The sequence below is a fragment of the Sphaerodactylus townsendi genome, linkage group LG04, assembly GCF_021028975.2.
Source record: "Sphaerodactylus townsendi isolate TG3544 linkage group LG04, MPM_Stown_v2.3, whole genome shotgun sequence".
Taxonomy (NCBI): domain Eukaryota; kingdom Metazoa; phylum Chordata; class Lepidosauria; order Squamata; family Sphaerodactylidae; genus Sphaerodactylus; species Sphaerodactylus townsendi.
In genome coordinates this window covers 19,426,934-19,450,749 of record NC_059428.1, presented here as the reverse complement: position 1 = coordinate 19,450,749, position 23,816 = coordinate 19,426,934, and the positions used below count along the sequence as shown (strand labels likewise).

Here is a 23,816-nt window from a genome sequence, read left to right as displayed (position 1 = left end):
TGGGGAAAATGTTCATATTTTTATCACTCACATCCAGTGGTGGGATTCAAATAATTTAACAACCAGTTCCGGTGGTGGGATTCAAATGGTAGTTTAACAACTGGTTGTTTACAAGTACCATTTTAACAACCGGTTCTGCCGAAGTGGTGCAAACCGGCTGAATCCCACCACTGCTCACGTCCCATCTAGCAAAAAGATTAAAATATAGGAAATTCCTGAGCATAATTGCCATCCCCAGTCATTTGCAGGGCAGTTAAGATCAGAGACAGAAAATCGGTAGATGTGTTGCCATGGAGAGGCAATATTTATTTATACAAATTTGTACATTGGCTCTGAGTACCACATATCAAGCAGCATATGCAATAAATTAACATTACGTGTTCAGCATGCAATAACGGCTCTCGGTCGCAGCTTGTATAGGCATTTCTGCAAATCAGTGGTTTTCGGCCTGTGTTCCAAGGAACCTCAGAGAACCTTTGAAAGTCTGTCTGGAGTCCCTAAATAAATAGGTCAGCAGCGGCCTATAAGTTTTGCTGCATTTCTACCATTTCCTCTTACTCCGCACTGCCAGAAGAACTTCTGGGTTGCCTCCGGCAGAAAATGTGACTTCCTCACCTTCCCACGGCAGCCCAAAATAGATCCCTGAAATGCTGTTCTTGGGTAGAGTTGCCAACTGAAGGTGGACTATGGTACACTGCTGAGGTACCTCCCCTTCCCAAATTGTACCTTCCCCCAGGCGCCACCCCCAAATATCCACGAATTTCCCAATCTGGGATTGAAAGCCCACCTCCTGAGGAACAAGAGGCCCCCCAAAAATGGCAGAAGGAGGCAGGTGCTTAGAAGAAGAGTGGGGAGTTTGGCAAAGGGAAGGAGGGCCAATTCTGTGAGGACTAGCCAGTGCCTTGTGAACTGAGTATAGGCCCAGGGATATACTGCAAAATTCTCTACACACAGAGAAGATCTGTGGCAGACATGCAAACATACCTGAGAGCCAGTGCGGTGTAGTGGTTAAGAGCAGGTGGATTCTAATCTGGAGAACTGGGTTTGATTCCCCACTCCTCCACCTGAGTGGTAAAGGCTCATCTGGTGAACCAGATGTGTTTCCGCACTCCTGCACGTGCAGCCTGCTGGGTGACCTTGGGCTAGTCACAGTTCTTCGGAACTCTCTCAGCCCCACCTGCCTCACAAGGTGTCTGTTGTGAGGAGAGGAAGGGAAAGGAGCTTGTAGGCCACCTTGAGTCTCCATAGATGGCTTTAAAGAGTCTCCAAACTCTTCTTCTTGACAGACTATTGGAAAAGACTCCCTCAAGGGAGCCAGTGTGGTATAGTGGGGAGAGTGCTGGACTAGGATATGAGAAACCTGAGTTCCAAACCCCATTTGCCACGACACTCACTGGGTGACGCTGGGCATTCTCTCTCAGACTAACCCACCTCGCAGGATTGTCATGGGGATAAAACGGAGGCAAGAAGATATGCTCCAGGAATCTTTATAATGGAGAAGCTCTGAGGAAGGCATTTTCTTGGAGAACGAGTAGATTAGAAATGTAAGATTGATGGTAAAGTTTGAAAACGGTTGTTGTAAGCAAACCAATCCGTTACCAACTGCTACACTTTGTACCACATTGAAATCCTAATGCTTTCTTATCACTAGCGTACACAGTTATGTACCTGAAACAGGGGTCCCCGACCTTTTTGAATCCTGCGGGCACATTTGGAATTCTGACACGGCATGGTGGAGGCAGTAACAAAATGGCTGCCGCAGGAGGCAGAGCCAGGCGAAAAATGATCGCCAGAGCTTAGTTTGAGTAAGAGGATGCAGATCCTTGTGCTAGAGGCAGCTGCTGCCAAAGCGACATTTTAAAAAATCTGCGCAGCCAATTAAATCTCAGTCAATCAGAAGCCTTGCTGGACAAAAGGTCTACCTAGCCGCACCCAGTTCCTGTAAACACCTGACAGGTACCAGCTGGTTGATACCACTGCGCCCATGAGCACCACGTTGGGGACCCCTGCTCTAAAACAACTTACACATATTGCATTTCAGGTATATTTTAATCCCAAACTAAATTCCCCACGTATCTTGAGGTCAAAACATCCCACAAAGTTCTGATGCTGCTATCAGAAAGGACTCTCTCCAGAATACCTAAAAATGATCCCTAGGACCACTCTTTTCTTTAAAAAATCATGGAGTAGAAAAATACCCAATGGGGTAGTTCAGTACCTCAAGAGGTTAAAAAAATACCCTAGTGCCAAAAATGCCTAGCTTATGTGGGGCTTGTTTTCAACCTAGGTACTTAAAAAAAATTAATTAAACTCTCAGTGGTAAGTGGCTGTACTTTGAGGATATTGTTTTACTACTGTATAAGTGGCAAAGTCCTAAGAGGGAAAGGTTCTTAGATCCACTTATCTCTGAATTCTACCAAAAAAGTACAAACATGATAGTTAACTCATCCCAATAGTGTTTTTAGGGTTATAAGGAGATTAGTACCATCACATTAACACAACACAATAACACTTTGAGTTCTTCCTAGTCGCCATCATCCTAACCCTCCAGAAATTACCTCATGCAATTGTAATACATTAAATAAACAGGATCCTACCATATCACAGGGGGATGATGAAATGCAAGGACATTACAAAACCATTTCGGCTACATGGTTACAATTCATATTTTTTTAAAAAACCAAAACATTTCCGATAAATGCCAAAGGCAGCATCTGGGTATAAGGCGGAGGTTCTAGTGCTTTCCCGTTGCGCTGATTTCCGTCAAACCTTCAAATGCTTCAGTATTATTAGTATGTTCCCACACGGCAAACAAAATCTTTCCAGATCAATAGGCTGGTCTTGGATCAGTTTCCAGGACTATCTCCAAAATATTCTTGGAGGAATGAGGGAATTTCAGATGCTATCGCTGGAAACCGCTCCCACTTCTGTTATTTTTGCGGGGGACGATAAATAATAAATGATTATCAGCTAAAAGGGCTATGTGAGCCCTGAACGTTATCTGTTTGATTACATGGCTATCTGGTTTACGTGTATCTTGAACGCTGCTTCACAGTCAAACCTTTCCACTGCAATAGGCAACCCAAAGAGGCTAAATAGTTGATCAGGTCTGATTTGTAAAGACCCTGCCATGTATAGTAGAAGGCTAAAAAGCTGCCCATCTCATGTGAGATGGAAAAAATAGCATCCAGGCCCAAGTACTGAGCGATAAAATAACCACATGCAGTGACCTCTGGATAAGTCAACCACAGTTCCATCTAGCTTAATATTGGCTGTCTATTTTGATCAACAGAGGCTAAAGTTGTGGGCAGTTTTTCCACAGGTCTCACACAACAGAAGGCTTATATGAACTGATTCCAAGTTTAATTTCTTGTGAACAGCTACTCTCCCCCCTCCCCCTTTGGGCTCCTGCTTCTCCCAGCTATCCACTCTGGCACCTACTCACGTCATGGACTTTGACTTTTTCCCAATGTTCATTTACAACAGAGTCTGCCACTGGCATGGCCTTTGACACAGAAGGCTCGAATAGGTATGTAAACATAGGTGTGGTGTGCGTCTGTAAACTCTTCTGTCTTGGATCCTGATTCTTTCACTCTCAACCACCTGTCATTCAATATGGCGCATGCTGGAGTAGGTGGAAAGACCTCTCATAAATCGACCCGTCACCAACTGGACCGCCATCAGCAAGAAGAATCCAGAAGCCTTTGACGAACCTTGGCATCTCCTTCACTTATTTTTCCTTCCTCATCCGTCGGTGTTGGTGGTGCCAAATCTGAAGACAGACAAGCAATTCCAAAAGGAAACTCTGTTATTCTCAAGCTTCAATAAATTAAATAAATCTTGCATAATGGTAGAGTGTGCTATTCAACACGCGTAGTCACCATTTTGCGTGATAAAGGCAACACACTTTGTTTCCAGCTTTGGTACTGTCAAGAAAATGAGCTCCACTACAGTTTTTTGTTCTCTCAAATACTGGTTCAGGTTTTAAGGCCTACATTAAAATAACAGAGTGGAATTTAACTGTGCTGTGTGCTTAGAATGTAGCAAAGGTCTAACCCTATAAGGGACCAGATGTTTGGAGTAAGATACTGTTGTAAGCATGGCTCCCTAGTCACCAAAGCCGCAGAATCATGATGCCACATTCCACCTAATTTAGCTGACTGAATTATTGCTGTGTCATTGTGAGAACGAAGAGTTTATAGCTGCAGAATAAGTCCTTCCTAGGCCTATGGTTCAGGGCAGCTTTGGTGTCCATCTTAGCTGGCCTTCCTCCCCTTCTTTCCTTCCTTGTTTTCCTTGCCCCTTCTCCTTATTTTCTTTTTAGGAAATCCCCTGTGACCTCTTTTCCCTGATTTGCTCCCTCCCTCTGATTGGGTTTTCCATTATACGTCGGTTTTAGGCAATGGAAAGTTGAAGAATGTTAAGGGTTGGATTTTAATTGTGTAGTCTGCTTTTATTTACTGTCGCAGATTGGTTGTTGTGAGCTGCCCTGGATCCATCTTGATGGGAAAGGGAGGGCTATACACCCAATAAACAAATGAACAAACAAATACAATGGTTACCAGATTAGCAACTGAGTTGTGTAAATGTCTAAGATCACCTGGCACGGTCAGACCCTGACCCACTCAAATCTTCTGCCTGTAATGTTTGGCTATTCAACCTAGCAAACTGTGCAGAGAAGGGCAACGAGGATGATTGAGGGATTGGAGCACCTTCCTTATGAGGAGAGGCTGCAGCGTTTGGGAATCTTTCGTTTGGAGAGAAGACGTCTGAGGGGGAATATGATTGAAGTCTATAAAATTATGCATGGGGTAGAAAATGTTAACAGAGATAATTTTTTCTCTCTTTCTCACAATACTAGAACCAGGGGGCATACATTGAAAATGCTGGGGGGGAAGAATTAGGACTAATAAAAGGAAACATTTCTTCACGCAACGCATGATTGGTGTTTGGAATATGCTGCAACAGGAGGTGGTGATGGCCGTGAACCTGGATAGCTTTAAAAGGGGCTTGGATCGATGTATGGAGGGGAAGTCCATCTTTGGCTACCAATCTTGATCCTCCTTGATCTGAGATTGCAAATGTCTTCGCAGACCAGGTGCTCGGGAGCAGCAGCAGAAGGCCATTGCTTTCACATCCTGCATGCGAGCTCCCAAAAGCATCTGGTGGGCCACTGTGAGTGCTGGACTAGATGGACTCTGGTCTGATCCAGCAGGCTCTTTTGTGCTTTTTGGTACCTTTCACTGTGGTTCCTTGATTCACCATTTTGGACCTTGACAAATGGGTTCTTGGTGCCTACTGATCAAGCAAATGTCAATCATATGCTTGCGTGATCCAGGAGAGGAACACACAAAGCTGATTTATATTGAATCTGGCCAATGGTGCTACTTATGGCTCTCTAGCAAAAGCTTCAAGGAAAAGTATTTCACATCCCCTACTACTTTTTTTGCTTTAACTGGAGATATCAGGAATTGAACCTGGCACCTTCATGCAAAACAAATGCTCTACCACCGAGCCACAGCCTCTTCTGTAGCAAATGGCATTTCATGTTGGTTTAACTCATAAATGCCCACAACCCAAAACATCTTTACCTGTTAACTCCGTTGCACTGTTTGCAAGTTCTCCGTCCACTTTCTTTCCAGAGTCGCCTTTGACCGTGGCTGACTTCCCGTCTACCGTGTCTGTTTTAATCATGCCCAGATTCATCAGGAGTTGAATCGCGTCAAACTTCTCTCCGGTGCCTTTCAGGCTCTCCAAAACTTTGAGGCACTTGTAAGATTTCAGCTCGCTCACGTTTTCCTCCAGGAAGAGGAGGTAAAGGCTCAGGTCGTCGTAGTGCTTTATTTTGACCTTGAGGACATCAAACGTGGGCAGGATCTCATACAGTTGCAATATGTCGGAACTCTGCCTGAATGGGACCAGCAAGGCATAAAGCACAACGGGGACCAACAGCACATACACGATGAAATTGATGTAACTGAGCAGCTGGAAGACGCCGACGGCAATCAGTTTGCACTGGATCCGGTCTGGAACAGTCGTGTCGTTCTTCAGGATTCCGGTTTTCAGGTTGCAGATGAACTCGTCGGTCATAGAGGAAAGGCTGATGTAATAGCCCAAATAGAGGCAGGCCAGCACAATAATGATCAGGGTTAGCAGACGGCAGATGATGTACTTGATTATCAAGTGCCTGGACCTCTTCTTGGTCTTCAGGTACTGTTCCACCATGGGATATTTAAAGTAGCTGTCAGATATCTCCCACAAACTGGAAAAAAAGAGAATTACAGAGGATCCGGTTAGCTTCCAAGCCACACAAAACACAGAGAGAGAGATGGAAAAATGGGTCACGCTCCTTGGTGCTGAGACCAGAGTTTTAGACAAATGCTAACAGAGTTTTAGACAAATGCTAATCAGCTGCATCAACATGGTTATATGCTATGGATGCACAACGTAGGGCACCAAGGCCGCACGGGGCCCACAGGGTCATGTTGTGCAGCCCAGGGTGGCACCAACATGTGGAGGTTTGGAGAAATTGGAATATGCACCTCCACAGTGCTGTAGCCAGGGGATGTGGGAGGGGGCTGGACCCCCGGGCACCACTTTCTGGAGACACATTTTAGGGCCATGCCCCCTGACTGCGATCTGGTTCAAAACTCCCTGGAGGTGGAGCTTAGGGTTGGAGCCAATGGTATGAAGCTATAGAGCTGGACAGCCTCTGTGTTCAATCTGTGCCTGGTCTCAGCCAGGCTTGAACTGAGTTCTAAGCTGCAGGCAGAGGTGGGATCCAAATGGGTTCTCCCACCAGTTCCCGAGAGTGGGTTACTAATTATTTGTGTGTGCTGAGAGGGGGTTACTAACTGGGTCTGCTTTTCCATAAGAAATTCCATTAGGTCCAAAATCATAAAGTCCTGTTGTTTCCTATGTGGCCGGTTAGCGAAGGTAGAAAACAGGATAATTCTCCCTGTTGGGCTGTTTTAAAAACATGTTTTAGAAATATGGTAAAGTTCCTTGTTTAAGGAAAGTCTCCTTCTTTTGATTTCTAGAAACAAAATTAAGTATTTGAAAGTATTAAATATTTGACAGGCAGTCAATTAGAGGAGAAGTAGCTGTTTCTGTTGGCAGTGGACGATAGGACTTGCTATAATGAGTTTAAATAACGGACAGAAAGATACCAGCTGGAAATTAGGAACTTTTTTTTACAGTAGGAGTTATTTACAGTAACAGACAAATTATGAATGCCCCGCCCCCGGATGCCCACCCCGCCCCCGTCGTGCCCTGCCCAGCCCCATTGGCGCTACGCCACTGTTTGAATCCCACCACCATGGGAACCTGTTACTAAAATTTTTGGATCCCACCACTGGCTGCAGGCTGGAAGCCTGGATCCAAGCCTCACTGGATCCAAACTGGATCCAAGCCTCACTGAGGCCAGCATCAAACGGATCCTTGCTGCTCCAGTCGCCACGTGGAGTCCAGCGGTAGGGCCAGCTGACTGGCCAGCCCCACTCCTGAACTTCACACGGTGATGCGGGTGGAGCAAGCCCTGCTCGCCAGTGTTCAGCTAGACCCCTGTCCCGAATTTCAAAGGGAGTTTGGGGCTGGGGCACAGCTGTGGGGAGGTGGGCATGACACCCAGGGTGAGCCCTGGGCACAGTTTTGGGACACTACGCCCCTGCATCCCCCCCCCAAACACACACCCAATTTCTCACTAACCTGCCCAACTTCTTGGTGAGTCTCTACTCTGAAACGGAGCAAGACATTTCCAGTGGAATGCCAACGCTCAGTCCAGAGAACAGCACAATAACGGCATTTTCAATGCCTCAAAGCCATTTCTCTGTTTCACCTCAGGGACTTACACATATAGCAGAGAAATTTCCCATGGGATGGTGGTCAGAATGCTGCCAACTGTTACTCCAGAGAAGATCTGAGAGGCTACCTTTCCCCTGAATGGATGGGTTGTAATAAAATGAAGTGATATTATGGGGTGGCCATCTTAGCTCCAGAGAAGATCCATTATAGCCGAGGTAATGATTTTAAGTTGTGCACCCTTGCTGTAAATATATAGATTTAAACGTCTAATGACCATTCCTTCCTCCTAGAGCAGGGGTCTGCAACCTGTGGCTCTCCAGATGTTCATGGACTACAATTCCCATCATGGCCAATTGGCCATGCTGGCAGGGGCTGATGGGATTTGTAGTCCATGAACATCTGGAGAGCTGCAAGTCGCAGACCTCTGTCCTAGGGAATCCCAGGAATGATACTTTATGTGTTGTTTGAGAGGTGGAAGAGGGAAAATAGGTTCTAACATGAAATTCTCAGAGCTGACTAAATTCCAACCGCCAGGGTTATCTGGAGTAAAAAACTTAGGACAACTGAACAATAAATCTAAAATAAATAAGGATTGTAGAGGGTGCCTGTGTGCATCACTTGGTTTTAGAGGTGGCCAGTCTGGGGAAGGGCCATAGCTCAGTGGTAGAACATCTGCTTGGCGTCCAGAAGGCCCCAGGTTCAATCCACGGCATCTCTACTTAAATAGATCAGGCACAGAGGCGTAGCTCCAAGGGAACAAGGGGGGTGCGCGACGCACCAAGCAAGTGCCCCTGTGGGGCCGTGGCGAGAGTGTTCCGGGGGCGTGGCCTGGGCGGAGGACGCACCAGTGCACCGGGGGCTTTCCCCCCTTGCTACGCCTCTGATCAGGCAGTAAGCGATATGAAAAGATCTCAACCTGAAATCCCGGAGAGCAGTTGCCAGGCTGCATGGACATTTCCGAACTCGATGGACCAATGGTCTGCTTCATGTCATTGGAAAATACTGGAAGTTCATAATGACTGAGGGATCAAGTTACCTCTGACCTGTGTTCTCATTAATAATGGGATGTGAGCTGGAGGGATCCCGTGATTCCCCGTTATGGCAGCTGTTGGCTGCTTTGATCGCTCTGTTGTAGGCTCTGTCGAGTTCCTCCATAATGAACTTCAGGTCGGAGCTCAGGTGGGGCGCTGCGGTGAAACGCCAGAAGAGGTATGGCAGGTACAGCAAGACAGCAATGAGCAGAAGGATGTATGGGAAGAACTGTGAGGAGAAGAAAATTCACGGTAGGAAAGGAGCTCAGCTTAGAATCCATCCAAAATCACATTCAAGCAGATTTTTAAAAAACTCCGTACAACTCATATGGCATCTTACAAACTCAACTTATGTTACTTCCAGATCACATAGGTATAATTTTCACAATTCAAATTAGAAAATGCAAAAAGAAGTGCTTTTAAATGACCTCGTGGTCCTCCAGATGTTATGGACTACAGTTCCCATTGTCCCCTGCCAGCATCATGATGGCAGGGGATGATGGGAACTGTAGTCCATAACATCTGGAGGGCCACGAGCTTGATACCTGTGACCTAGGGTTTCTGGTTTGACCTCTGAAGGTCTCCTGAACACTAAGTTGTAAATGTTAGCATATGTTATCAAACAAAATTGAAAGCCAGTGGCACCTAAAAGATTGACAACATTAATAATATCCCACAACTTTAACGATATCCCACTTCAACAGAGATGTATGAAAAAGAAGAAGCGTTTGGATTTGTATCTCCCCTATCTCTCCTGTAAGGAGACTCTCAAAGGGGCTTACAATCTCCTTGGCCTTACCCGCTCACAACAAACACCCTGTGAGGTGGGTGGGGCTGAGAGAGCTCTGAAGAATTGTGACTAGCCCAAGGTCTCCCAGCTGGCATGTGTTGGAGTGCACAAGCTAATCTGGTTCACCAGATAAGCCTCCACAGCTCAAGTGGCAGAGTGGAGAATCAAACCCGGTTCTCCAGATTAGAGTGCACCTGCTCTTAACCACTACGCCATGCTGGCTCTGACTTTGAGGGCTCTGACTCATGAAAGCTCATACTGTAATAAACATTTTTAGGATTTAAGGTGCTTCTGGGGTTTGGCTTTATTTTGCTATGGCAGACTAACACAATTTTTGCTATGGAGAAGAACATTTCGGCTAAATCACTGGCTACCCAGATGACGATGTTGAGAAAAGTTTCCTTTCTGGAGGACACGGCCTCAGTAAGATACTTAACTTAAGTACTACTGAAGGTACAGGCTGCAGTTAACATGGATAAAGGGAAACAGGTTTGGCGTTAATGAATACAACCAAATGGGGGTTAAGCTAGGTAGGGCAAGATAGGGCATTGGTTCAACTGGAAGAACTGGAGAAGTTGAGTGCGTCTAGACCAGAGTAAATCACCAAGCCAGTTATCAGCGGATATTATTCATAGCATAATATTAATAACATATACCACAAGCACCTGTATGGTGTAGTGGTTAGGAGTGGCGGACTCTAATCTGGAGGAGTGAGGTTGATTCCTCACATGTCCTCAAGAGTGGCGGATTCTTATTTGATGAACTGGATTTGTTTCCCCGCTCCTTCGCCTGAAGACTCCTGGATGACCTTGGGCTAGTCACAGTTCTCTCAGAACTCTCTCAGCCCCGCCGACCTCACAAGGTGTCTGTTGCGGGGAGAGGATGGGAAGGGGTTTGTAAGCTGCTCTGAGACTCCTTGCAGGGAGAAAAATGGAGTATAAATCCAAACTCTTCTTCTTTCAAAACAAATGCTCAGAGTATGGGATCTAAACAAAGCAATGCTGAACTCCCAGGGCAGGAAAGCAAATATGACTTAATAGGTATGGAGGAGATTAAGTTGGTGACTTCCATAAATGGAAAGGGGCAACTGCAGGATATAACTAGAACTGCAGGATATAACTAGAAATGGTTGTACATCAGGGCCAAACTTCACTTTATGGATTGGGAAAATGGCATGAAGGGTGGGGGTGGCTGGAGCCCCTCCTCTCATAAAGCTGCAGGCCCGATCCTTATTCTGTAGTTGGGCCTGCAGTGATCTACTATTTTAGGTGGCTCTCAAACAAATGGAAACAAGGAAAACAACAGTGTTATGAGGAGGAGAAGAACAGTTTGGATTTATACTCCACCCCTCTCTCCTGTAAGGAGACTCAAGGTGGCTTACAAGCTCCTCTCCCTTCCACTCCCCACAACAGACACCTTGTGAGGCAGGTGGGGCAGAAAGAGTTCTAAAAGAACTGTGACTAGCCCAAGGTCACCCAGCAGGAATGTAGCAGTGCGGAAACACATCTGGTTCACCAGGTAAGCCTCTGCCACTCAGGTGGAGGAGTGGGGAATCAAACCTGGTTCTCTGGATTAGAATCTACCTGCTCTTAACCATGCTGGATAGGGATTGTTTTTTAAAAGTAAACATTTCTTTCAACAATACTAGCACTGTTCAGCATTGTCAGAGAGATTCAAACAAGCCCATGCTTTACTGACACAAATAAGACAGGCTCCTGTACTGGCACCAAACGATGGGATGCTTTTACACACATTGGATGACGGACCATCGATGCACGTTAGCAATAATTTATTAGCACATTTTCCTATTTGACAGGCTTGCTAAAAGTGCACTGACAGTGTGAAAGCAGCCAAGCAAAGACAAGGACGGAAAAGAGTAATAGGCCATTTATGTATACGCGGTCTGCTCCGCTGTGAGCGCACATTCCCTTCAGGTCAAATTCTTGGTTATGGACAGGTCTCCCACTCTTCAGAACTCACCGCACTCTCAGCTTTGACTCTCTGCACAGTTTCTGAAGCTTGCAAAAGTGTGACCTTTTGTCTCACTTTGCAGGGAAAGCAAAGGAGATGAGAGTGCATTCAGGGTTTCCACTCCTCTCTGCCTTCTCCTGCCCACACAGGAACAATTCTGACCACTCTTCAGCCAGCATTTCGTGGGAATCAGTGGGGCTTCTTTTTAAAATTTTAACACTTAAGGTCCATCACAGGAGTGATAGAGACTGAAATGCACCCCCCCACACACACACCTGCCCCTCAAATGGAGGTTTCAAAAACAGCTTGAAAGCAGGGAGCAAAATGGCGGCTCGACTGGGCAGGAATCAGCAGGGAACTTCCTTGTGTGTAAATGAAGAAACACAGGGAAACCCCACTGCGGAGCAAACAGCCTCAGAATAAGTACGGCATGTATAAATGGCCACAATTTCAGATTTCTGAGCTAAATCTTCATTTCCCTGAAGAAAAAAGAATAAATTAAAAAAATGTATCTTTACAAACTTTATGAAGCCAGAGTGGAAGGTGTCCGGAGTCACCCCATGAAAGCTGTTTCTGTTGCACTGCAGCCCAGCAATAAGAATCCACGTAAGCTCCTTGGCGCCAGGAAAAGGAACTTGGAGAAAAGCAGCTCATTTGGGTACCTAGGAAAGAAAGAAGGACATACCTCTGTGAAAGGCTAATATAAAACATACAGGAGGACTGACCAGAGATGGAGAACTTGCAACCAATTTATATGTGCAACATAACTACGTAGGAAATCTTCCAGGCTGCAGTTTCTGTGCTCAGCGGCGCAGGGAAAGCTGCCTTACTGCTCCATTATTTAAAAATAACAATAACCCTACAATATAGAAAACCAACATACAAAGAAGAGATCAGCCTAGTCCCTTTACTGGCATACTAATTTTCTTCCAACAAGGAGTTCAGCACTGTTAACCCCAGCTCAGGTTAAGAACATAAGAACATAAGAACATAAGAACTAGCCTGCTGGATCAGACCAGAGTCCATCTAGTCCAGCACTCTGCTACTCGCAGTGGCCCACCAGGTGCCTTTGGGAGCTCACATGCAGGAGGTGAAAGCAATGGCCTTCTGCTGCTGCTGCTCCTGAGCACCTGGTCTGCTAAGGCATTTGCAATCTGAGATCAAGGAGGATCAAGATGGGTAGCCATAGATCGACTTCTCCTCCATAAATCAGTTCAAGCCCTTTTTAAAGCTATCCAGGTTATTGGCCATCACCACCTCCTGTGGCAGCATATTCCAAACAATAATCACACGTTGCGTGAAGAAGTGTTTCCTTTTATTAGTCCTAATTCTTCCCCCCAGCATTTTCAATGGATGCCCCCTGGTTCTAGTATTGTGAGAGAGAAACATTTCTTTCTGTCAACATTTTCTACCCCATGCATAATTTTATAGACTTCAATCATATCCCCCCTCAGACGTCTCCTCTACAAACTAAAGAGCCCCAAACACTGCAGCTTCTCCTCATAAGGAAGGTGCTCTAATCCTTCAATCATCCTCGTTGCCCTTCTCTGCACTTTTTCTATCTCTTCGATATCCTTTTTGAGATGTGGCGACCAGAACTGAACACAGTACTCCAAGTGCGGTTGGCTGTGGCTCTTCTTAAAATCCAGTATCTGAAGCCACTTCAAGCCCCCTTTGCTGAAGTAGTAGAAGAAGAAGAGTTTGGATTTATACCCCACCTTTCTCTCCTGTAAGGAGACTCAAGGTGGCTTATACAAGCTCCTTTCCTTTCCTCTCCCCAAAACAGACACCTTGTGAAGTAGGTGGGGCTGAGAGTTGCGAAGAACTGTGCCTAGCCGAAGGTCACCCAGCAGGAATGCAGGAGTGCGAAAACACATCTGGTTCACCAGATAAGCCTCTGCCACTCAGGTGGAGAAGTGGGGTGTCAAACCTGGTTCCCCAGATTAGAACCCACCTGCTCTTAGCCACTACATCATGGTGGCTACCACTCTTAACTGTCGTTATGTCAATGTAACCAAGCTGGTTTCAGGAGAAAATGTCCTCCAGCCTATGCAAGATATTCCCTGACTCTTGATTTGTTAATTGGAATTAGCAAGGAGCGAGAATTATACTTGCTCCAAAATCAGTTCTTTGTTTCCTGCACCAATGCAAGGAGCTCTTGGACTTAAGATTCTAGCTCCCAAATTGCTTCTAAGAGGAGCACATGACAAAAATCACACTTATGGTTTTTAGCGTGGTACCTAGTTTTTTGTTTCTCTAGCTATGTTCTTTGCTCATTTGGCTGTGTTTGGTACCTTAAGAACATAAGAACAAGCCAGCTGGATCAGACCAGAGTCCATCTAGTCCAGCTCTCTGCTACTCGCAGTGGCCCACCAGGTGCCTTTGGGAGCTCACATGCAGGAGGTGAAAGCAATGGCCTTCTGCAGCTGTTGCTCCCGAGCACCTGGACTGTTAAGGCATTTGCAATCTCAGATCAAAGAGGATCAAGATTGGTAGCCATAAATCGACTTCTCCTCCATAAATCTGTCCAAGCCCCCTTTAAAGCTATCCAGGTTAGTGGCCATCACCACCTCCTGTGGCAGCATATTCCAAACACCAATCGTAATACCTTGTTGGTACCCCTTTGTGCTGTCTCGTATGAAAATGAGTACGCCATTTTGTATTTTTATTTACATTATAGGAACATTGAGGCTGCAGATATTATCCATATGTTGTCTCCTTTGCTTTGCTGTCTGGTGCTTTCAGAACAAAGAACTACCGCAGACTCAACCCACACAAATCCAGACCTGTTTGTGCACTATAAAGATCACCTTTTGTAACAAAGGCTGATAGCACTGAATCATCGCTCACGTGCCCATTGCATGAAATGTCCAAAATTCGATGTACAACATCATTTTGCATGATCCCATAGTGTGACACCAAGAATCTTTAGGGGTTTTATTCACATTGAGAATAAAAAGACTTTGCATGAGTCATGGTTGTCATGTAATTCAAAGGCCTGTTGTGCAGATATGCTCTGGTTGGACACAGGACTCCTTGATAAAAACAGTAACTCGTTTATTTGATTTACGGGACTGCGAGGGGAGATATACCAGACCGAGCTCAGTTGGCACAGACCCCAAAAGCTCCTTTTTTTCCTGTCAGTTTGGGTGGGGGAAGGGAACTTGCACAAAAGTTCTATCATTTAGGGTATCAAAACAAAGAGATGCTCAGAACAGCCAACAGTATCAATATTTTTCAGGAGAACAATGTGTAGCGGCTGGAGATCTATATTACTATTGTAGACTGATATGAATCCATCATTAAGTTTAGTTTTAAACCACTGTAGATCATTTGCTCCTTGATTTCCAGTTTGGTTTGCCCTTTACAGATTGTCCGGATGTGTGGTTTATTTTAAGTAGAGTTTGCTCAGAAAACTAGGATTTAGCTCCAGTTCAAATCCTGGGTTGCCTTGAAAAATCCTGGCAACCACACTAAACACACTTTGATGAAACTAATTGGGCATGGTATGTTCTTTTCATTCTGATAAATGAAATCATGCTGGCAGGGGATGATGGAAACTGTAGTCTACAACATCTGGAGGGCTGCGAGTTGGACACCTGTGATACTTTTGCTATCCTGCCAGCTCCACATGTGTAATTGCTCTGAATGAAAAAAGGTGTACCGATTTTTTTTGCTTCCCTAGTCTGCATCCAAACAGTGAGGATTCTGTTTGGCATTCGTTGCCATGACAAATGCAAAAGCATTTTACTGGCAATGGAGTGTATTTCTGTCTACTTTCCTTCATCAGATGCTATTTCTCTGCATTCCCCTCCCCCATTACACAAACCAAAGGGCTCTTTCTTCAAGTGATCACCCATGGTTTGCCATTTCCTTCCTCTGCATAACAACCGTGGTATTCTCTGGTGGTCTCCCCTCCATGTACTAACCAGGGCCTACCCTGGTCAGCTTCTGGGATCTGACAATCTCCGCTGGCTAGTCTGGGCCATCCGGGTCAGAGCACTCTGTTCTATTACCACTTCTCTTATGATTCTGGTAAAAGTTAAGGCCCGCCATATTTCTATACAGTAGCAAAGGACCATTATATGAAGGTGAGTCTAACCTGTTTAGAAAGTCCAGCTTGAATGAAAAACAAGAGTTCTGTGGGCAAAATGCCAGAGAGCTTTCTCTTCCTGAAGTTCCACACAGTTTTCTTCCGGACATTCCTATCTTGTTGCGTTGTTCTTTTAGCAGATCTTTTTCACTCCACAGAGAATTGGTAGCGGGACTTTCCAAGAATCTGGAATGATGAAGCCTCACAGCTGCCCGAGTTTATATTTAGCATGAGTGAAGCCAATATTCAAAATTCCATTAGACACAAAGCGAAAATCTTTGTTTTACTTCAGTGCCACAGTGATTCCTTGCATCTACTGACACCGTAATTTTTTTATCTTCTGCTCTGCCCCACCGAATCTACTAAATCAGTGGTTCTCAACCTGTGGGTCGGGACTCCTTTGGAGGTCGAACGACCCTTTCACAGGGGTCGCCTAAGACTCTCTGCATCAGTGTTCTCCAACTGTAAAATGGATAAATGTTAGGGTTGGGGGTCACCACAACATGAGGAACTGTATTAAAGGGTTGCGGCATTAGGAAGGTTGAGAATCACTGTACTAAATGCTCTTCGCTCATTCACTTTCCCATTTAGCTTCCTCCTAATAGTGTCTGTTTCTTTGGAGTTTCACTTTCTAATTTATATTTAGCTGCAAAGCCTGCACTGAGAGCAGTCAATAATATTGCTGCAGCTGTCTTTTGAATTCTTCCTCCAGCTCTTATACTGGTTCATGGGCCTTGAAGCCAGCTTGTAAATAACAGCCTGCCTCGTCAACTGGTTCTTCTACGCCCGTGGTTCTCAACCTTCCTAATGCCGCGGCCCTTTAATATAGTTCCTCATGTTGTGGTGACCCCCAACCCTAACATTTATCCATTATACAGATGGAGAACACTGATGCAGAGAGTCTTAGGCGACCCCTGTGAAAGGGTCGTTCGACCCCCAAAGGGGTCGCGACCCACAGGTTGAGAACCGCTATTCTACACCAATGTTTTTCTGTGGCCTGATATGTACATGTGGTCTGCCCCACAATGAGCGTATACTTCCTTCAGGGCTGATTTCCGGTTGCACACAGGTTTTAGCCGCCCCTCAGAGTCAGGACACAGAAAGCTTGAATTGTCCCCCTTGCTGCAGAGGGAAAGCACTCTCTTTGGCTTTTCTCTCTGCTCTCCCCTTGTTGGAGGTCTGTTTGAAAGCAAAGGGATTTTTTTCGGTTCAAATGCCAGTGTTCTATTAATTTAACAATATATCTTGCAAATGAAACAATTCTCTCCCCACTACTAAAAAGAGAGTTTCAGAGTTTCTATACAAGACAGCGTACATTTTCAATGGTTCCACCCACATTTATCTATTTATTTACAAAATCTATAACTTGTCTTCCTACCCTCACAAGGGCATTGCTGTTTCCCTCCCAATGACCCCTCATATTGATCACCCTCTGCCGCAGTGTGAGAGGCTTTTTAAAATAACCAGAGAAGCTGCAATATGCACATATTTGTGTTGCCATAGCTTCTCAGATAGTCCCCTCAAAACAAAAAAAGGGGGAAATGACATGTGCATGACAATTACTAGGCCCGTGGTGGTGAACCTTTGGCACTCCAGATGTTATGGACTACAATTCCCATCATCCCCTGCCAATTGGCCATGCTGGCAGAGGCTGATGGGAATTGTAGTCCATAACATCTGGAGTGCCAAAGGTTCGCCACCACTGCACTAGGCTAAACAAACTTTATTCATCTACTTTTTACAGTGAAATAGCAAATGAATGAGCTGCAAGCAGAAGAAATCTCCATGTGGAATCTCCTCAGAGAATCTCCTGCAGTACACAAAACAGAGGGAATGAGCGGTGGAAAAGAAAATTAGAGGTTTGGGAAGGAGAAATGAAGTGATTCCTGCCTGCTGGCATTTGCTCAGCAGGCAAAAATCATCCTTAACCTGGAGTAGGGGGGGTGGGGGTGGGGGAGATGGCTAGTTTAAAAAGCAATACAGCAATGCTCTAAATGAATAAAAAACACACGATCCAGGCTGAATTGTATTAAAACATTGCAACATTGAGTTTAGACTGGATTCATAATTCCACAATGATGGGTGGAAAGATTCAGAAGTGGGTCAAAGGATTACTGAGGAAATGTGCAAACAATAATGTCTAACATATCGGGAAAGTGGGGAATGGACCAAAACTAGGATCCTGAGCAAAGAAACTTTTACAGCCCAATCAAGACTGTGAAGGTGGCGGGGGTTAAGGTCTGCCACCTCTAGAGGGCTTTCCAGAGGTGCAGGGAGGGAGAAAACAGCAAAAACCCTCCCCGCCTCTGGCCTCCATTGGGGTCAATGGGTCTGACCCAGGGTTTGTTTGTTTGTTTATTTATTAAATTTATAAGCCGCCTCATCCTTGAAGGGCTCGAGGCGGCTCACAACATGGCTGTTTCAACAGCAAATTAATACAACATGAAATAACCCATTAAAACTCAGCAGCAATTAATAATTAATAATTAAAACAGCAAGATTGCGTAACACATATACACATATATGTTACCGCGCTGCTCAGGATAACACTTTCCTTACTCAGAGGTATCCCGCTCTCGGCAGCGCCCAGGAACCCAAGCAAGACCCGACAAGGCTCAGATAAATAAAAGAGATTTATTGAGATGCTGACCTAGGTGTCAGCACCTCCCTTCCGCACAACAGCTCTGCCGCCTAGCAGCTTTGCAACCCCTTAAGTACACTTTCTCCCGTCGGGGGACCGGGAGAACCAAAGACAGCCCACCACCATTCATTAACAAAATTCAAAACAACCAATCATACATTGCAACATGCAGGAACCAATCAATGTCCGATAGGCATCCCATCCTCAAGTTTCGGGCCAGAGCAGGGCGCAGGCGATGACGTGTTCACTGACGGGAAACACAAAGGTTTTCTCCAGGTGTCCAGGGTCAGGAGGCAGAGAAGCGATGACGTGTTCCCCTTATCTGCCTGCTGATGGGATTAGGCAGGGCAAAGCCTCGACGGAGGTTTCCCTTTGTCCGTGTGCATCAAGAAACTTTACACGTGAATGGGATGGGTCCGGGTGAGGCAGAGATGGCTCTCTGCCTTGGGCCAAGGAGGTTCCATACAAACACAAGTACAGGGAAACTTACAAATCCTATTCTTATCTAATACAAACTAGTTTCTACCTAATAAATACAAAACAGAATAAATCTTTCAAACGTTTTTAGTTCAGACACAGTCCAGGAGCGGGATTCTCTCCTGGCTCCGTATCATTTCTGGGCCTTCACGCCATTTGCAATCATGGCGTGAATGCCCAGACAATTTCGCTTGTGAGTACCGGGAAGGGGCCCTGGCTGCACTGGGTAGTCCAGGGATGCGAGGAGCATGACAGGCTCTTGGCAGACAGCGGGGAGCATTGGGACCTTTAAAAACACATCATACACATACAAAACAGAGCATCAAAAACACGCCAGTAAATCGGGGGAACCACACACATAAACCTAATTGGGAAAGGAACAAAGGGGTAGTCCAGGCACTTTTCGAAGCGTTCGAATTAGCAGGGTTATTCGGCAATGCGGAGAGACCTAAAGAGCTGAGTAGAGGCAACACGGAAGGCAGAGGCGCCAGGCCCCAGGATGGAAACCTTGACGTGAGGATCAGTAGTAGAAACGAGGGTCCGTTTCGGAACACAGCCGGATCTCGCACAGGAGGCAGCTGGTGATTGTAGCTCAGCATCGAGGCCCAAACGCACACCCACACACGCTCCAGTCCAGGGAAATCCGGCTTGCGCTCTGTAGAATCCTTGTCATTTCCGGGTAGCGGAGTACGGAGTCACCACATTACACAGAAACGTCAGTGGAGGCTGCACCCCCCTTCGATACTTCTGACGCCGGGGTGGCTGTCAACTGGCATGGCACCGCTCTTCACATCTTGGCAATGAAGTAGGTCAATGGCATCTTTCGCCAGGCTCCTCATCACCAGAGGCGAGCAGCATCGATCCCAGGTCGCGACCTTTCGAAGACATCCCAGCGCAGCGGAGCATGGACCCAGGTTCGGCTTGTCCAGAACTATTGCCGTCGGAGCTCCAGGTCAGGTTCCAGTAAACCGGGCCACCAAAAGTCCACAGTTTGCAAGGAATGTAAAGTGCCTGGAGACCCCTCTCTCTCTCCCCCCCATGTAACTTGCTAAATGGTCTTCACATAGGAAAACACTAAACATTTGATGAATCAATTTCAGGCAGAAACATACAATTTACACGTTCATTCTAGTAAGGGTAAAAACGGCAGGCGACCCAAGAAGGGGAGGAGGTGTCAGATCGAGGCAGAAGTTAAAGGCAAAAGGGCAAGCCAACGTATAGTGAGGCAGCTTCAGCTACATAGCGTGAGTAGGTTCCACGGTGTCTGGACCTACCTACCAACCTGGGCTGGCAGAGGCCCTGTAAAGGCCCTGGCCCGGGTCGAGGCCAGCCGCATCCTTGCAGGGCCTAGGATCACCAGTAGTTCTGCCGCCATTGATCGTAGCGGCCTGTGTGGGACATAAGGGGTGATGCGGTCTCGTAGGTATGTGGGCCCCATGCCGCGTAAGGCCTTAAAGGTCAATACCTGTGTGTTGCGGTGCAACTGACTGTATACCCTGGGTGGGAGCCAACTAACAACAGCTCCACCCCCCAGGAATACCCTGCCCCCCCACGCTGGCATACATTTTGAATGCGATTTGCCTTTTGCTCTGGCAGGGTGGGCACCCCCACTGGCACAAGGCTAGGCCAGCTCCACAGGTGGGTCTGCCCCCATCTCTGGATTGGGCTACCCGATCCCCTTTGAGGCTCTAGTTAAACCCAGATTTTTAAAAAGTTGTTGGAAACACCCAGTAAATGAGATAGACCACAGAACGTATGTTACAACTGCCAAAAAGTTCTAATTCCTTCAGGTTGGATGCCTGATAGACCTTCAGTGCCGTCTGAAGCAAGATTATGCCTTTTTCAGCCTATTGGCTGAAAACAGAATTAAAACAGTGAAACTCTGCCAAGAGATGACACAATTATTGTCATCATGTTGCAGGACTCTGCAACATTTTGACAATACACATCGCTATGATCATGACACAAAGTGCATTCTACCAGACTTTTTGGGGAGGTGGGGGGAATAGATATATAGCTGCCCCAGTGTCTAATCTGGCCCTAACCTTGACAAAAAAAATTATGCACTACACAGTTGGCTTTTCTTGCTAATATTCAAGGCAGATTAATTTTTTTTAAAAATGTAATAAAACCCATATAACAGTGCAAGAAACAATGCATTAAATTGAGAAACAATGCAAATTCAAAAGTCTGACAACCAGATCATAGTTTTATGGCAACACCCAAAATAAATCTTCTATCTCTTTAAAACCCATTATGGTGGAAACAATCATGATTATGTAGTGAGATGAATGAAAACTTGTAGCATCACAAACCTGTCAATCTTTGGGTTGCCATCAGACAGCTTTGTGTTTTGAAAGTATAAATGATGCTTATGGGAAAGGCACAACTAGAACCATGATGTGGCATAGTGTAGAGCCAGCATAGTGTAGTGGTTAAGAGTGGTGGACTATAATCTGATGAACTGGGTTTGTTTTCTCCACAGGAAGCCTGCTGGGTGACCTTGGGACAGTCACAGTTCTCTCAGAACTCTCTCAGCCCCACCTCCCTCAAAAAGGTGCCTGTTGTGGGAAGGGGAGGTGATTGTAAGTTGCTCTGAGACTTCATGAAGGTAGAAAACAGCAGGGTATAAAAACCAACTCCTCTTCTTCACTGGCAGTCAGTAGATTTCTCCCTTCCCACCTCCAATCCCTAGCGTAGGGAAAAATATGTCCTCGGGCAAGGGAGGAAAGTAGTCTGCTGTTGAGTCACTGCTCACAAAGAATGACAGTCCATTTTCAGATGCAGCTGGCTCAATTAAGCTAGCTTCAAGCGAACAATTAAAATGTAAGTGGGGAGGGGAGAGGAGGAAAGGAAAACAACTCCAGATTTAGGTCAGGATGTGGATGCATGCACAAACACACACACAACATGCACAAACACACACAAAACATGAACATAATTTCTGCCCTCTTTTCCAGCAGCCAGATCTCAAACTTCTTTCCCACACCATGGAAACCTGCTTTCTGTGCATCATTCCTCTTTGACTATGCTGATAAAACAAAACCAACATATTAACAGTACAGTTCACTTGGGCACATAATGCAGGGGGCACTTTAGAGCACTTATAGACGTCCTTTCCTTCTCTGCAGGCTTCCTTTTCTGCCAAAGCTTTCAATGCTGTTGCCGATTTAAAATCCCCTGATGGAAAAAAGTGAACTCTGCCAAAGACAAAACAAGGCAACAGCTGAATCCCCTTGTTGGGGATCTATTCCAGAATGAACTCCTCTTGCCTGAAGTCTTCTGGAATGAAGTGACAGTGAAGAACAACTTTCCAGATCTTTAGAGCGCTCCTCAACTTGCAATGCTTGAGAAATCCCAGCCAAACATCTGAGCTGATGCACGCCATGCTTCTCAGGCAGGGAGCAGGGACTTGAACTCCAGACCCTTTTTAAGAAAAGGAACCTCCCCCCCCACCCCTATGCACACACTTTTCTTCAGCCCCTAATGTCTCGTTCACACGTGCAACCAGTGATTGTGCACATGTGTGAACCGACCAAGAGGTTCAGGCCTCTGTGCAGAACACCCAACCCCACGGAGCCAGTTCACACATTCAGCTTCCAACAGAGACTAGCAAAAGCCAAGGAAGCGCAGGCCACACAGAATAGCAACTGTGGCATCCAAACAGCCCAAAAGGAAACAAACATTGTATTCACACACAAAAGCGATCAGCCACAGTGTACAATATAATATCGTTCCAGTTACTATTTACATGCCGTGTATGTATTAAAATCTATTCCGCCAGTGACATGAAGCTAAAGGGTGTGTCCTGGGCGGCATCTACATATACACGGCCCAATGAATCCGGAGTCAGACTGAAAGTTGCAAAGCATTTTTGAAGGCTGTCCGGCATCTATTTTTAAAGCAATCTGCCCACAACAGCCAGGCAACCAAGACAACAGGTGGACAACGCTGGTACCATTGTTTACTTCTGTTTTACATGCATTGAAGCATATGCGAGGGTGCGCGCATGCGCCTTTATATTTATATGTCTTGCAACGCCCCCCCCCCCCCACCCGCAGTGGTACAGTCCCCTCCGGGCTGGGCTCCCTGCTTACCTATGGAGATCTCCTGGGCGAAGGCGAGCGAGATGAGCAGCAGAGGCAGCCCGACGGCGATGCAGGTCACCAGCTTGTCGACGGCCAGATCGAGCCGCAGCCCCTGGTACTTGCCCTCCGACGGCTCCTTCAGCAAGAAGTCCGAGAAGACGTACTCGGTGGCGAGGTGCGCGATGGCCATCTTGGCGAGGCGCGGAGGGGCGCGCGGCTAGGCAAGGACCCCCCCCCCCTCTGGCCCGGCGACGCCCCCCGCCCTGCCTCTGCCTCAGGGCGCCGCTGCCCGTCCAGGCTCCTCTCCTGCTGCCTCGCTCGCCTTCCTTGGACCCGCCAGAGCCACCGGGGTCGCCGCCGCCGCGCCCTGCAGAGCGCACTGCCTGGGCTTTGTTTGGCGCGCGCTCCTCTCGGCTGCCCGGGCGAGGGAGCCGCTCCCGCCGCCTCCGCCTCCGCCTCCCCCGCCAAGAGGCGGGAACTTGTTGAAAGAGGTTCGGGGAGGCTTTGGAGAGATGCCGGCCAGGAGGCGAGGCTGTGCGCCCCCGGCTGTCTGCCTCTTCTCCAAAGCGCCGCCTTATTGCTGGCCTTACCCCGCCCTCCCCTCCTTACATTTTGAATGTATACTCGAAAGATTCCCAGGGTGTTTCATACTGTCAGGGATGCGCCTGAGAGATGGAGCTGTGGGCCTGGTCTGCTGCAATTGTTACAACATGTATTACTAAGGATTGCGTCTGGTTGACTGAGGAGATGCACTCCTAACTCACTGTAATTGCTAAGAACGTAAGAAGGAGCCTGCTGGATCAGACCAGAGTCCATCTAGTCCAGCTCTCCGCCACTCGCAGTGGCCCACCAGGTGCCTTTGGGAGCTCACGTGCAGGATGTGAAAGCAATGGCCTTCTGCGGCTGTTGCTCCTGAGCATCT

General features: G+C 46.6%; 1 protein-coding gene across 1 annotated transcript; it reads right to left on the bottom strand.

Annotated features, from left to right (window-relative positions):
* Positions 1 to 1,410: 1,410 nt before the first annotated feature.
* On the bottom strand, positions 1,411 to 23,440 carry PANX1 (pannexin 1). Its single transcript, XM_048493789.1, has 5 exons — positions 22,904 to 23,440; positions 12,118 to 12,257; positions 8,840 to 9,063; positions 5,592 to 6,262; positions 1,411 to 3,772 (listed from the first exon to the last, which is right to left on the bottom strand). The coding sequence occupies exons 1-5, from the start codon at positions 23,082 to 23,084 to the stop codon at positions 3,681 to 3,683; spliced, it is 1,308 nt and encodes a 435-aa protein (XP_048349746.1). The 5' UTR covers positions 23,085 to 23,440; the 3' UTR covers positions 1,411 to 3,680.
* Positions 23,441 to 23,816: the final 376 nt, after the last annotated feature.

Excerpts from the sequence above, each read along its gene's own strand:
- PANX1 (XM_048493789.1), bottom strand. The coding sequence starts at position 23,084 with ATGGCCATCGCGCACCTCGCCACCGAGTACGTCTTCTCGGACTTCTTG. Across the intron at positions 9,064-12,117 it reads TTCCACTCTGGCTTCATAAA|TTCTTCCCATACATCCTTCT; the intron begins GTTTGTAAAGAT and ends TTCTCCTCACAG. Across the intron at positions 3,773-5,591 it reads CAGTGCAACGGAGTTAACAG|ATTTGGCACCACCAACACCG; the intron begins GTAAAGATGTTT and ends GTCTGTCTTCAG.